At 43.7% G+C, this 14,896-nt stretch overlaps 1 protein-coding gene across 2 annotated transcripts in view; it reads right to left on the reverse strand.

Moving 5' to 3' along the window:
* The window catches only part of ADGRD1 (adhesion G protein-coupled receptor D1), a 276,194-nt gene that overhangs the window by 33,272 nt on the left and 228,026 nt on the right, over positions 1 to 14,896 (reverse strand). For both annotated transcript variants that reach the window (XM_083717092.1, XM_083717091.1), the window contains one exon: positions 7,435 to 7,526. In XM_083717092.1, coding sequence (XP_083573218.1) covers positions 7,435 to 7,526 — 92 coding nt within the window. The remainder of the gene's footprint in view (positions 1 to 7,434; positions 7,527 to 14,896) is intronic.

Below are 14,896 nucleotides of genomic sequence, written 5' to 3' on the forward strand. Positions count from 1 at the left end.
GGCTGAGAGACTTCAGAGAAGTGTGACTGGCCCAAGGTCACCCAGCAGCTGCATGTGGAGGAGCGGAGACGCGAACCCGGTTTCCCAGATTACGAGACTACCGCTCTTAACTACTACACCACACTGGCTCTCAGGAGTGCCTGGTGTGCTCTGGTCCATGGGGTCATGAAGAGTCGGACATGACTAAACGACTAAACAACAACATCATCTGGTCTGAAGATAGGCACTCCTCCATCATTCCAGAGACTTCTTCCTGGCTTACTCTTGGTACTGCCAGGCTGGTGGTGTGGGAGGTATCTGGTTGTTCAGGCTCAGTGAAAGGTGTTCAGGCTCTCTGGCCCTACAAGCCCTAGTGCTCTTGGGGGCTCCTCTAGGAGTCCTTATCCAACCACCCCAAGCACAACTGTCTCCCTATATTCCACCGTCAACTCTGAGTCCTGTTCCACACATGGATCTTCTGCTTGTGCTGCCTCTGGCTTGGTGCCTAGATTACTGATAGATTCAGGGGTTATGATTGGTGCAGAGCCGAGCCAGTGATGAATACAAACTGGGAAGAGAGCATGGCTTAAGGGGAGGCCTCAAGAACTACATTTGACCTCCAGACTTGAAGTCCCCACCCGAGACACTGAGGAAGCTTCCATGCTTCGATGGCTTTCAAAAATGGAATTCTTGACTTGAGATCTGAGGAGTCTACCATACAGAACTCACCTCTCAGATGAGGAGAGATGAATCCTGTCCTACCCTTGCATTCATTTTCAGAAGCCTATTGGCTGAAGCATTCTTATCTCAACAAAACAAACATGATTCTTTCCCTTGAGGAATGTTGTGTGAATCAACACTTTACTAAGTAAAACACCGAGAGTCGTCAAACCAATGGGCAACATTAAAAAAATGAGAACAGAGAATTAGAGAGAGAGAGAGAGAGAGAGAGAGAAGGAAGCTCAAGAAATGTTCTAATTGCTTTCTCCATCGCTGGGCACAACCACTCTCATTTCGGTAGCCTTGTGTTGCTATATAAATGATACCGATTTTTCCAGCCCATCGGACCATTTCGAACAAGGCGATGAGGAAGCATCCAATAAGATCTGGGCTTGGCAGTTTATCGAGAGCCAGTTAATGAGACTGTGCCTGCAAGGACAAATGGGATGCAAAGTTGGGTGCGCTGAGCCTGGGCCAAGACCTGGCTCACCCACACAAAATTTGCAAATTATTCCTGACTAGCAAGATCCAGATCATCATCACTGCTGCTACATGATGTGCATGAATAAAGGAAAAATCTAACTCAGTTTGCATCTCTGAACTGCACTTTCTGAAGCAAAACACAAACATCTTTCAGAATTTCCACTTCTCCAAATTTTGCAGTGCAGATTTCCAGCCTAGTTATGTATAAAAGGTGCATGTATTAAAGTATGCATTAAAATGTTAATATTGGTGAAACTAACATTTAAAAATGTGTTTTATTAGGGGAATTGATGTGCAAAAATGTGCACCTTGTAATACATTTGCATTGAAAAGGTGATGAATTTTCATGGGGACTCTTCTTTCAAAATCCGCAACTGATGTGGAAATATGGAGAACTGCACTAAGACTGGGGGAAAATGAGAAACGGGGCATTCTATAGCAGTGCTGTCACAGCGGGAAAGGCAACTTATCTTTCTGCTGCCAACTGTCATAGACTAGATAGATAGATATAGATAGATGATATGATAGATAGATAGATGATAGATGATAGATATAGATAGATAGATAGATAGATAGATGATAGATAGATGATAGATGATAGATAGATATAGATGATAGATAGATAGATAGATAGATGATAGATAGATAGATAGATAGATAGATAGATAGATAGATAGATAGATGATAGATAGATGATAGATAGATAAATAGATAGATGATAGATAGATAGATGATAGATATAGATAGATAGATAGATAGATGATAGATAGATAGATAGATAGATAGATAGAGATAGATAGATAGATAGATAGATGATAGATAGATAGATAGATAGATAGATAGATAGATAGATAGATAGATAGATAGAGATAGATAGATGATAGATATAGATAGATTAGATAGATAGATAGATAGATAGATAGATAGATAGATGATAGATAGATGATAGATAGATAGATAGATGATAGATGATAGATAGATAGATGATAGATAGATAGATGATAGATAGTTAGATAGATAGATAGATAGATAGATAGATAGATAGATAGATAGATATAGATAGATAGATAGATAGATAGATAGATAGATAGATGATAGATAGATAGATAGATAGATAGATGATAGATAGATAGATAGATAGATAGATAGATAGATAGATGATAGATAGATACAGTGGTGCCCCGCAAGACGAACGCCTCGCAAGACGAAAAACCCGCTAGACGAAAGGGTTTTCCGTTTTGGAGGCGCTTCGCAAAACGAATTTCCCTATGGGCTTGCTTCGCAAGAAGAAAGCCCATAGGGAAATCTCCGGGGACCTCTTTTAAATGCTAGCGGTGGGGAGCAAAGCCTTTCCCCCCCCTCCAGCCTTCAGAAGAGGTCCAGGAAGGCCGGCGGGGGCCGAAAGGCTTTGCTCCCCACCGCCAGCATTTTAAAAGCAGTCCGGGATAGCAGGGAAGCGCTTCCCGCTATCCCGGATGGCTTTTGAAGGCAGGCGGCGGGGGGGGGGGAAAGCAAAGACTTTCGCCCCCCACCGGCCTTCAGAAGAGGTCCTGGACCTCTTCGGAAGGCGGGCGGGGGGCAAAAGTCTTTGTCCCCCCTGCCTGCCTTCCCGGGGGCTTTTAAATCGCCCCGGGACAGTGGATTATTCCTCCACTGTCCCGGGGCGATTTTAAAATGCTGGCGGGCAGCAGCGCTGCCGCCCGCCAGCATTTTAAGATCACCCCAGACAGCGGAGAAGTCCTCCACTGTCCCGGGGTTTTTAAAATGCTGGTGGGCGGCAGCGAAGGCTTCGCGGGCAGCAGCGCTGCCGCCCGCCAGCATTTTAAGATCACCCCAGACAGCGGAGAAGTCCTCCACTGTCCCGGGGTTTTTAAAATGCTGGTGGGCGGCAGCAAAGGCTTCGCGGGCAGCAGCACTGCCGCCCGCCAGCATTTTAAGATCACCCCAGACAGCGGAGACTTCTCCGCTCCCGGGGCGATTTTAAAACGCTGGTGGGCGGCAGCGAAGGCTTCGCGGGCAGCAGCGCTGCCGCCCGCCAGCATTTTAAAATCGATCTTAAAATGCTGGCGGGCGGCAGCGCTGCTGCCCGCGAAGCCTTCGCTGCCGCCCACCAGCATTTTAAAAACCCCGGGACAGTGGAGGACTTCTCCGCTGTCTGGGGTGATCTTAAAATGCTGGCGGGCGGCAGCGCTGCTGCCCGCGAAGCCTTCGCTGCCGCCCACCAGCATTTTAAAAACCCCGGGACAGTGGAGGACTTCTCCGCTGTCTGGGGTGATCTTAAAATGCTGGTGGGCGGCAGCGCTGCTTCGCTGCCGCCCGCCAGCATTTTAAGACCGCCCCGGGACAGCGGAGAAGTCTCCGCTGTCCCGGGAAGGCAGGCGGGGGGAGCAAAGACTTTCGCCCCCCACCGGCCTTCAGAAGAGGTGGGGGACAGACTGTCCCCGGACCTGGTCTGAAGGCGGTTTCCATAGGAACGCATTAATTGATTTTTAATGCATTCCTATGGGAAACCGTGCTTCGCAAGACGAAAAACTCGCAAGACGAAAAGACTTGCGGAACGAATTAATTTCGTCTTGCGAGGCACCACTGTAGATAGATAGAGATAGATAGATAGATAGATAGATAGATAGATAGATAGATAGATGATAGATAGATGATAGATAGATAGATAGATAGATAGATAGATAGATAGATAGATGATAGATAGATAGATAGATAGATAGATAGATAGATAGATAGATAGATAGATAGAGATAGATAGATGATAGATAGATAGATAGATAGATAGATGATAGATAGATGATAGATTAGATAGATAGATAGATGATAGATAGATAGATAGATAGATAGATAGATAGATAGATGATAGATAGATAATGATAGATGACAGATATATGATAGATAGATGATAGATAGATGATAGATAGATGATAGATAGGAGAGAGAGAGAGATCTTCCTGAATTTGGAAGGCAGAAATCTGAAATTTGGGTCTGTGAGGATATTAAAGATTTTTAAAGTTAAATTAAATATTAAATTGGTCACAGCTAATGAAAATGTTCATTTCCGTAAACATCTATATAAGGCCAGGCTTATGTTGCCCTGCACTGCTAATCAAATGAAGACGCCGAGCTCGGCTTGCCAGCACCGTATGGAAAAATCTGTAACAATTACTGGTAACAATTGCATCTATTTGTTATTGCCAGCTGCCAAGAGAAACAAGACCCCTCCAGCAAATACACACTTCTGCTGCCAACAAACCTCACTCCTGGGGTCTCTCAAGGCATCTGGGCAAATCAACGGACGCCCACCAATATTTGTTCTTGCCAGCTGGAGTCATGAGCTGTGTTCCTTATTGTACAAAAACTGTAGGTTACTTTAACGCTGACATGGTTCTGATATTTATTTATTGGCAGAAAGTGAACAAAAATGCTTAACTTCATCATGTATGTTTTCCAGAGCCCTGGGACACTCCCTGCAGGTGCTTGTTTTTTAGGGGTGGGGTGGGGGGCTATTTGCCAACAGTGAAATAAGTAATCATGTAGAAATGTTCTCATGCCATAGCAAGTTTGAAGGACCGGACTTAGAAGTTGAGTCAAAACTGAACAGATAAATAAATACAGTTTTTACTGTACCGGTGTAGTATTTATTTATCTACCACACATTTCTGAGCACAATTCAAAAGTGTTGGTGCTGACCTTTAAAGCCCTAAACAGCCTCAGCCCAGTATACCTGAAGGAGCGTTTCCACCCCCATCATTCAGCCCAGACACTGAGGTCCAGCTCTGAGGGCCTTCTGCTGGTTCCCTCACTGTGAGAAGTGAGGTTACAGGGAACCAGGCAGAGGGCCTTCTTGGTAGTGGCACCCTCCCTATGGAATGCCCTCCCATCAGATATCAAGGAAATAAACAACTATCTGACTTTTAGAAGACATCTGAAGGCAGCCCTGTTTAGGGAAGTTTTTAATATTTGATGTTTTATCGTGTTTTTAATATGATGTTGGGAGCTGCCCAGAGTGGCTGGGGAAACCCAGCCAGATGGGTGGTGTATAAAAAAAGTTGTTGTTGTTGTCATCTCTTCAGGTATGGCCACCAACATGGGAGGCTTTAACAGAAGATTAAAGAAATCAATGGAGTGCAAGACTAGCCATAGCTACTAGTCATGATTACTATGTTACTGCGTCCACTGTTGGAGGCAATTTGCTTCTGAATGTGAGTTGTTGGGAATCACAAGTAGGGAGAGTGTTGTAGCACTCAGGTCCTGTTTGCAGGCTTCCCATAGACATCTGGCTAGGTGGGCCTTTGGCCTGAACCAGCTGTTTATTCTTACATTCTTAAGAAATGTGTTTGGATTTTACTAACAGAAGACTCAGAGAATGAATGGCGCCCTTCTGCTAGCTCCTATATCATTTTAAGAAATTGGACTAGATGAGCTCTGTGTCCCTTTGCTGGTCTTCAAAACTCTGGTTCTATGGAAGATAAACACCTATTCCTCACTCTGTAGTGCTACATATTTTCAGCAGGGAGACACAAGGTGCTGATATCCTCTTTCTGCATCTCACAAAAAAGTCTGCCATGCAGGTTCAATCAACCTAGGACTCCTCTATAAATACTCCTGATAAATCTTGCAAGTTTCTGCCATGGCTAATGGCAAGTGAACTGAACCATCTGGATGGAGGTCTGACAGGTTCTTTGTTTCTAAGAAAAATGGAGGGCACCTATACATGAAACCTCTTTGCAGCATCCCATAATTTCTTCCAGGGTTGCTCGTATTTATGGCCGTATGAAAGAGAAGGAAGGAATTGTTTCCACATATCCCTTGGTGACCATGGGTTGATAGAAAACAGAACTTTGTAACTTACAGTGTTATTTGTAATGTTTACTCAAAAGGAAGCCCCTCTGTGTCTGTGTGTGCATGCTCTGATTATGGGAATGCATAGGACCAAGCTGATATGCCTCCTCCCCAAACTTTGTGGTCACGTGTGTGGGTGGTGGAAGGTATTTCTGGAGATATTTCCTTTTTGAGGATAGTGGGGCTGCAACTCACTGCCAGACAAATTCTGCCAGCCAATGAACCATCACTCCCCATCCCCAAGTCCCTGGAACAAAAATATGTGATGGTGTGATATGATCACTGTGGTTGAGGGCTTGGTAGAAAAGGTAGCCGACAAGCAGCAACTATCAGGAAGAGTCCTTACTAGCAAAGAGTTTCTCCCCAGTTTTTCTGCTGCTCCTCATTGTTAGAGAGTTGCTCCCTGCCCCCCAAAATCAGAAATTTTCATAAATTTTGGGCAAGTCTTTCAGGGGAGGCTAGTCCATTAGGGTGAAGGGGGGACGGTCTCATCAACCTCAGTCTGACCTCACAGTCAGTTCTAGAACCAGGTCTATCAGTTCCAGTCCTGCCCTAATCTAAATCGCAGCCTGAACACAAATCAACACAAGACAATCCACATAGGAAAACACCTACGTCTCCCATAACAAATTGAAACCTACAATTTTGTCACAGCTCAAGTGGGGTGGAGGGGAATCTGAGTTGCCATTGATCACCATTCATTTCTCACAGGACTATGCCGTTTGCAGCTTTTCAAAATAAAGCATCAGCCATCATTTTCCTTTCCAATACCTCAAACTCATTACAGAATAATTAGAACATAGATCTTAACAGAGACATATTTACTGGTTTCCCCTTCGATTCTGGAAAAGGCATACAATAACTAAGCAAACTTTCATTAGCCCAGATCTTTCCGCCAATCTCAGAAAAGTTGCTTGCTTGCTTGAAAAAGGAGCAAGTAATCTAAATCAACAAATTGCTCTTCTGAAAGTATGATTTAAAGCATATGCTCCAACAGCACATCTTTTATCCGGATAGTGTTGGCTTTCTTTCACTCGGTTGCTGATGCTACATGAAATTTGTACTGCTGGACTTCGTTGCTGGATGTACCTTGAACAAAAAAGAGCTCTGCAATGCTCAGAAACTGACTGTTTCATCTTTGGTAGAGTACCCCAATAGTGTACTGCTGCACAGAGTGTTCATATGAGATTAGATGCATACTTCACAACACTTTTGAAACTCTTCACCCTTTTGAGTGAAGAACTGCCACAGAATTTTATCTAGAGAGACTATTCTTTGGATTTTCTGTTTGGTGCATCTATGAAGTCTAGAACCTTACTCCTGACCCTTTTAGATCTTAGGTACCACACTCCAAGCTCAGACCCACTTAAGAGTTATAAGTCACTATAAATAAAAGAGGCTTACTTGAATGCATTAGCATCCCCGTGCACCTTATAGTTTTCTGCACTTATTCTTGAGATGACTCTGGTGACTGCAATGAGAATGCCGATGTTAACCTAGAGGAGAAAATAAAGAATTGATTCAGGGAGACAGAAATAGGCAAGATTATTTGTGAGGAGTGTGGGAAACATCCCTTTCAAAACATCAGTCATGGATGGCATGGTGGGGTAGAGGCACTTAATTACTTAATTGCCCTTCCAACAGGTGAGTCGTTGCAGCTTACTGGGAGGGGTGAGGCAGCAGTGAGGCTGGTGTGGTGCGAAAGCATCAGCGGAGCAATCAGGTCCAGCTGCTGGTTCATTTGAACTGTGCTGTCCTTCCTTGCGCTAAGCAGCAGTAACTTGCATGCTGGGAGGTCAATTAAGTGCCACCACCTCATCTGCAATGTTTCAATAAAACATTGGAAATATCTGCTTAAAACTCAAAACCTGCTCTGTTCCTGATACAGCACTGATAACAAAACGACCATGTGAGTTCCAAGAATTGGACTATTTTTGCCAAGCAATATTTCATGGGAAGAGTTTGCTACTTAAAGAAAGTGGGGGGGGGGAACCACTCCTTGAGCTTGTAAGTATCGAATCGATGACCTCTAACAATGCCATGAAAGGAACACATGAAACTGCCTTGTTAGAAGGCATTTTCTTCATCTTGCCCATATTGCCTCCACTGTCAGTGACTCTTTAGTCACTATCTGAAGCATTGTAAACAGTTCACAGGCAACATTTCAAAATTTCTGTTTTGATGTTTTATTGCACTTTAGTTACATTTTGATATTACATGCTGACAGCTATTTTTACAAATATATGCATTTAATATTCCTTATTATTATTATTATTATTATTATTATTATTATTATTATTATACCACCCTATACCCACAGGTCTCAGGGAGCTTCACAGGATAATCTAGCACATGCATTACTTGACTGGAAAGCTCCCTTGCAAAATTAAGAAAAGTGCAAAATTTTGGTGGCTATGTTTTGGTTTGTGTTTTGATCCAGAAAGTACACATTGGATAAGGTTTGCCTTTAAATGTGAACTCAGTTGAATTTCTTCTCCATCCCTAGTTCTGAGGCCCTGGCCCAACGCTTGCTAACTCAGAAATCCTTCACATCATCTACTACATCATCCTTCCCCAACCTGGAACTTTCCACATATTCTTGGACTACAGCTCCCATTATCCATGACTATTGACCATTGGGACGTGGGTGGTGCTGTGGTCTAAACCACAGAGCCTAGGGCTTGCCGATCAGAAGGTCGGTGGTTCGAATCCTCGTGACGTGGGGTGAGCTCCCGTTGCTCAGTCCCAGCTCCTGCCAACCTAGCAGTTCAAAAGCACATCAAAGTGCAAGTAGATAAATAGGTACTGCTCCAGTGGGAAGGTAAATGGTGTTTCAGTGTGCTGCTCTGGTTTGCCAGAAGTGGCTTAATCATGCTGGCCACATGACCCGGAAGCTGTCTGCGAATAAACGCCGGCTCCCCCAGCCAGTAAAGCGAGATGAGCGCCGCAACCCCAGAGTCGTCCATGACTGGACTTAACGGTTGGGGGTCCCTTTACCTTTATCGACCATGCTAGCTGAGGCTGACTGGACTTTTAGTTCAACAGTATCTGGTGAGCATCACATTGGCCTGGAGGTAAAGGGGAGCCTGGAGACTCTCATGCGTCTCTTAAATTTCTGAGTGTATTTAATACTTAGGCTGCTTGGTTACAGATAATATTTTTTCTGGCAATTTTGTCAGTGAACAAAAGTCTCACATACTCCAAGTTGTGAACCTGGGAAGACCCCTTTTGGTGCTGAAAGCATATGAGATCATTTTAAAATGAGCAGAGAGGGAGGAGGGAATGTAAGTCTTCAGAGAAGCCACACTGGGTTTGAAGTTAAGGCCCAGCAGAAGCAGTTGAGCAATGAAAAGAAAACTCTCGACAGAAATCCAAGTCATCTTGAAAAGACTTGACAATGAGAGAAGGAACAAAATGAGCAGCTGCCAAGATCTCTGGAGTCACAGGTGAGGAAAATAAAACTTTGCCACTTGAAGGAGGCTGATCAAAAGGCACACAGGCTGTCAGAAAAGAAAAGAAAGGCCCCAAGCTTCTCAAGAGCTAGTCAGTAAAAACGAAGAAGAAGAGGAGGAAACACTGGCTCTGTTTCAGCCAAAGTTACACAACATCTGCGGAGTGTTTGAACACACCAGGATAAAGGATGGAGGAAGAATCACCAGGCCAGGCTCAATCGTGGACTAAAAAGGTCCATGTGGTTCAACATTGTGTCACTTTGCACCATAGGGCAAGCGTGAGGAACCTATGGCTCACAAGCCAATCATCGTTCTCCAGGGGGCTGAATTTGTCCTGAGAGGCCATTAAAAAGAAAACTACGCTCTCCTACCAGCTGGTGATTCAGTCCTTCTCAGTTTGGCTGTGCACACCTGTACCCTGCTAGGAATAGGCATGCACATCCAAAGTACAGTACGGAGATGCTTTTAATCTCTTTTGCACACTGTTTGCAGAAATCCCTTTACCTTTACCTTTATAACTTCCCTTGATTGGGACATTATACTTCTGTTTACGCAGCCTAAAATAGCATTAGCTTTTCTTTTTTCTTTTTTTCTTTTGCTGCTGCATGTTGTTGTCTCATGTTAAGGTTGTGGTCTACTAAGACCCCTAGGAGTGCGTTCAGGGGTGTCATCTTGAATAAAATACTGGGGGTGCAGGTAAGCCCTGCCCTGCATAATCAGTCACACAACGAGGTTCACACAAACCATTTGAATGGTAATGCCCATCAACTGGGGGGGGCTGCCCCCTCAATTATTTTATTGGGGGGGCGTAAACCCCTCGGTCCCTAGGAGTTGGCTCCTATGAGTGGGGTATTAAACCAAAGTGAACAATTAAGATGCAATAACCAAAGTATCCCCTCTCCAAGCTCAATTCTGCCCCATCCTTAGGATGAACTCAGTGTCACATATCTGCCACTCAGTGGAAGTTGGTCTGTTAAGACCAACTAACCCCAGCCAAATTGGCCAAGATGTATAAGAACAGTTCAGAGGTTTGTTGGAGGTGTAAAAACGGGGTAGGTACTTTCATGCACATGTGGTGGGAATGTAAGAGAATAAGTGAATTTTGGGATAGCATATATAATGAATTTTAAAAGATATTCAAACTCTCATTCACACAAAAAAACCCTGAGGCCTTTCTACTAGGAATTATGTCCACGGAAATTAAGAGAAATTTTAGACCTCTTTATCCCAACCACAGCGGCTAGGATTTTGGTAGTAAAGAATTGGAAAAGTGATAACATCCCCACAAAAACTGACTGGCAAGCCAAAATGATAGAATATTTACAACTCACAAGGATGACAGGGAGACTAAGAGGAAACTCAGTACAGTGGTACCTCGGGTTACAGACGCTTCAGGTTACAAACTCCGCTAACCCAGAAATAGTACCTTGGGTTAAGAACTTTGCTTCAGGATGAGAACAGAAATCGTGTGGTGGCAGTGGGAGGCCCCGTAAGCTAAAGTGGTACCTCAGGTTAAGAACAGTTTCAGGTTAAGAACGGACCTCCAGAACGAATTAAGTTCTTAACCCGAGGTACCACTGTACAGAAAGTTAATAAAGATTGGATAATGTTTAAATGTTGTGATGATGTGTATTGTTTGTATTATAAGTATTGTCTAAGTTGAATAGCGTAAGTTATAAATTATATGTAAATTGATGTTAATTGATGTATCATAAAGGTGATATTATTTATTTTTTAAAAAAGGAAGTTGGTCTGTTAAGGCGAGTGGGGCACTGCCCCACCAGCCTTGGTTTCCCACAGCCAGACACCAGCTGCCTGCCTCCTAACCTTCTGTCAGCCACCACCTCCCCCTTAATCTTAGCATTGCCTTTATATAGACATGGTAGGGAGGAGAATGGCACTAAAATAAGAATTAATTGGCTGCATTTATCTGCTCTGCCTATCTCTGGCTCTGGCTCCACCTGCTGTTGGCCTCCCTACCTTCAGCCTTATCAGTCCTAATAAGCACGAGCTTCCAGAGTTACCACTACAGATTGAAATCCTTTACACAGATACTCTGGAGTAATCCTACAGAGTCCCAGCCTGACTGCTCAGCAACACATGAATCATGAATAAAAAAGCTTTGGTTATTAAGCATCCAGATTTAGAATTCCAGCTCTCGTTTGGCAGGAGATCCTGTTAACTTGCTTGTAGAGTGGGGGGGAGGATATGACAGCTTTTCTGCTGAATAACAATTTGCAAACAAACATCTTCATTATGCAGCCATCCAAAGAAAGTTGGATAATAGACAGTTACTATTATTTAACTGGAATCCTGGCGCTTGCTCTCCATCTAAATAATTAGCTAGAAAAGTGGATTCCCTTTCATTATTTAGCCAGCACTTTTAAATTGTTCAGGGCTGCCAATTATGCCTCATTTGAAATATATACCGTCTATGGGATGTGTTCCACAAAGCTTGCAATGTAGTTATATTATAATGGGAGCTATTCCAGCTGATGCTCAAAACTTTCAGGAAATCATGGGCCTTGCACTGCATTTCCTAGATTTTATTCTGTGTCTAATGTAACAAATGCCTCTAGTTTAAATGACAGAAATGCACCCATAAGCACCCATGCATGGGTTGTGAGCAGTAGGGACCATTCCATTGGGACTGCTGGGGCTCAAGGCAACAGTAGGTGCAACCACAGCCAACGACAGGCAGAGCAACTAATTTTAGCTTTGTCTCCATCCTCTCCTCCAAATACAACAAGAAGACCAAGGAGGAGGAAGAAGCTGTCGTGCACCCTAGACTGGTTGAGATTAAGAAGGTAGGCAGGTGGGAGCTAGCTGAGGGCAGAATGAGGCCAGTGGAGCTGTGCCCTTTTCACCCAAATTGACCAGCCTTCACTAATAATAAACACCCTCCCACCAGATGTCAAAGAGAACAACTACTACCAGACTTTTAGAAGACATCTGCAGACAGCTCTGTTTAGGGAAGCTTTTAATGTTTGATGTATTACAGTATTTTAATATTTTTTGGAAGCCGCCCAGAGTGGCTGGGGAAGCCCAGCCAGATGGGCGGGGTACAAAAAATAAATTGTTGTTGTTGTTGTTGTTATGGCTTCCCACCTAAGGACACATGCCTGTCACCCAAACGTCACCTGTTATTGTCATATAAACATGTAAACAAACATATAAACTCAAACAAATATATAAATGTAGTTCTACAGTTTTCTGGATGGACAATGCAAAAACATTTGCCTCTATTTTCTATGGTTGGTGTTTGTTTGTTTGTTTTATTGGTATCGTAGCCAAAACCAGAGCTCCCATGCACAAGAGAAAGGCATCTGAAGAGTCAGTAGAACGCCAAGGCTTGCGGACATCCTTGGTGAGGAGGCACCTATAAGGGGTGTTTATGGACAAATAAATCAGCTCAGTGTTGACTGAATATGTTCAGTAGTCACTGAACACTTCCTGATTGTTGTGAAAGGGGCAGAAAACCATTGCTCAGCGTGACAATGACTCATGGGTTCATGCACGCTTTCTTCTCCTCCTCCTCTCCGACATAGCTTCGAGGAGCTCAGAAATGTTTGCTTCTCTCTTTTCATTAGTTCCAGTTTCAGCATGTCATCCAAACCTTAAACTAAAGTCAGTTTCAAAGCCAATGATGCTTTGTATCAGAAATTCAACTTATTTCAAACAAGTGTTTTTAACGCTAACCACAGTTTGTTGGTTCAGGCAGCACAAGCAGCTGTGGTTAAGCAAAACTGAAAGCAAATGCTTCCGAACTCACAGCTGCCACAGAAGAGGAGAAGGGAAGGGCGGATGACCAAGCCAGCATCCATTGGTCATTGGCCATGGATAATTGTGAGTTGTAATCCAACAACCTCTGGAGTAACACAAGTTCCTCCTCCCTGATTTAAGCCCACCTTTTCTGCAATGATGTATAAAGTGGAGAGGCAGAAGGGTCACATGGCTGAGGGGAGCTAAACCCTAAACAGTTTAGGGACATGTCATCAGAAAGAAGCACACCTTCTTCCATATGAACCTCCAAAGATGGGGTCCCCTGAGAAGCAATCCAAAAACATTGTGGGAGAGTTCATACAGAAGAAGAGGGGAAGGTCCTTCCCTTTGCTGTGGTCCTAAACTGTTTAGGATTCAGCTCCCTTCACCCATGCTCCCTTTCCCTCACCCCATTTTATACATGACTGGGAAGGGAAAGATGGGGAGCCTGTGGCCCTCCAAATGTTGCTGGAATGCAACTGTCACCATCCTTGGCTACTGGCCAAAATATGCTGGCTGGGGCTGTTTTGTAATGGTGTCCAACAACGTTTGGAGGGCACAACATTGGCTACCCCTGGTCTGGCGCTACGTCCAAATTCTCCCAACAACAGGCAAACGTTTGTGACTCAGACCTAAATATAAAAAATGTTTTGCAAGAAAAGAAGTTGAACAGACTAGGCTTTAAGGCAGATAAAGTAAATAATAGTGTTCATACCTTGCTTGTGTAAACGGATTAGATATGAACAGTTTTTATTAATGTTTTTGCTGTCTGGAACAAAGAATCCATTCCTCTTACGTTATGGAATAAAACTGAGAAAGACCCGGCATCTCATCCCACCAACATTTTCCCTCCCTCCATATCTCAGTATCTTATGTAAATACCTTGTCAACAGTTTGAATTGGAGAAAATTGGTGGCTGATGAAGCACTCATTACATACATATATATATTTAAACAAACTTCTCCAAATACTGTAACCATAATAACCAAGAAAGAATTACGCTCTAATTGTGTAGATGTGAGCACAAACAGCACTCTTGTGTATATACCGGTGTTTGAGCGAGAAGAAATAAACATTTAGATTTGGGAGCTGTATGTCGAACCAATTGCTATCTTTCTAAGCGACGCTTTGTGTGGCTGCTGCTATTCCTGCGGTATAATTACACATGAATTCAGGATTGTTGGCTCAGCTCACTAGGCGCCGGCAGCCAAGGCTGTAGTTTACTCCTATCAAAAACAATATTGCTAATAAAACCAGTCCTGGTTTCACGTAAGTTGCAGGCTTTGTCAAGAAAAACCATTTAGTAAATGTATGAGGCCAGGTTCTCGGAGGCACTGAAATACACTGAAAGGCATATTATGTACACACGAAGCCGTCATTTACTAAGGAACCCCTGGGGGCACAATGGGTCAGTGTGTCAACGAGAAGGTTTGGGGTTCAAGCCCACCCAGAGGTGGCTGTGGACAGGGTGCCTCGACAGTTCTATGACTCTATGAAATCATTGGTCCATGGAATCCAGGGCTGTCCACTCTGACTTGCAATAGCCCTGTGGCCCAAGATCTTTTTAGTTGGGAAGGATTGCACATGGGACATCATGCAAGCAAGCGCTATGCTCTACTTCTGAAGTGTGGTTCCATGCAACACCTGAAGCT

The sequence above is a fragment of the Podarcis gaigeae genome (genome assembly GCF_964106915.1).
Source record: "Podarcis gaigeae genome assembly, chromosome: 16".
In the NCBI taxonomy this organism is placed as follows: Eukaryota; Metazoa; Chordata; class Lepidosauria; order Squamata; family Lacertidae; genus Podarcis; species Podarcis gaigeae.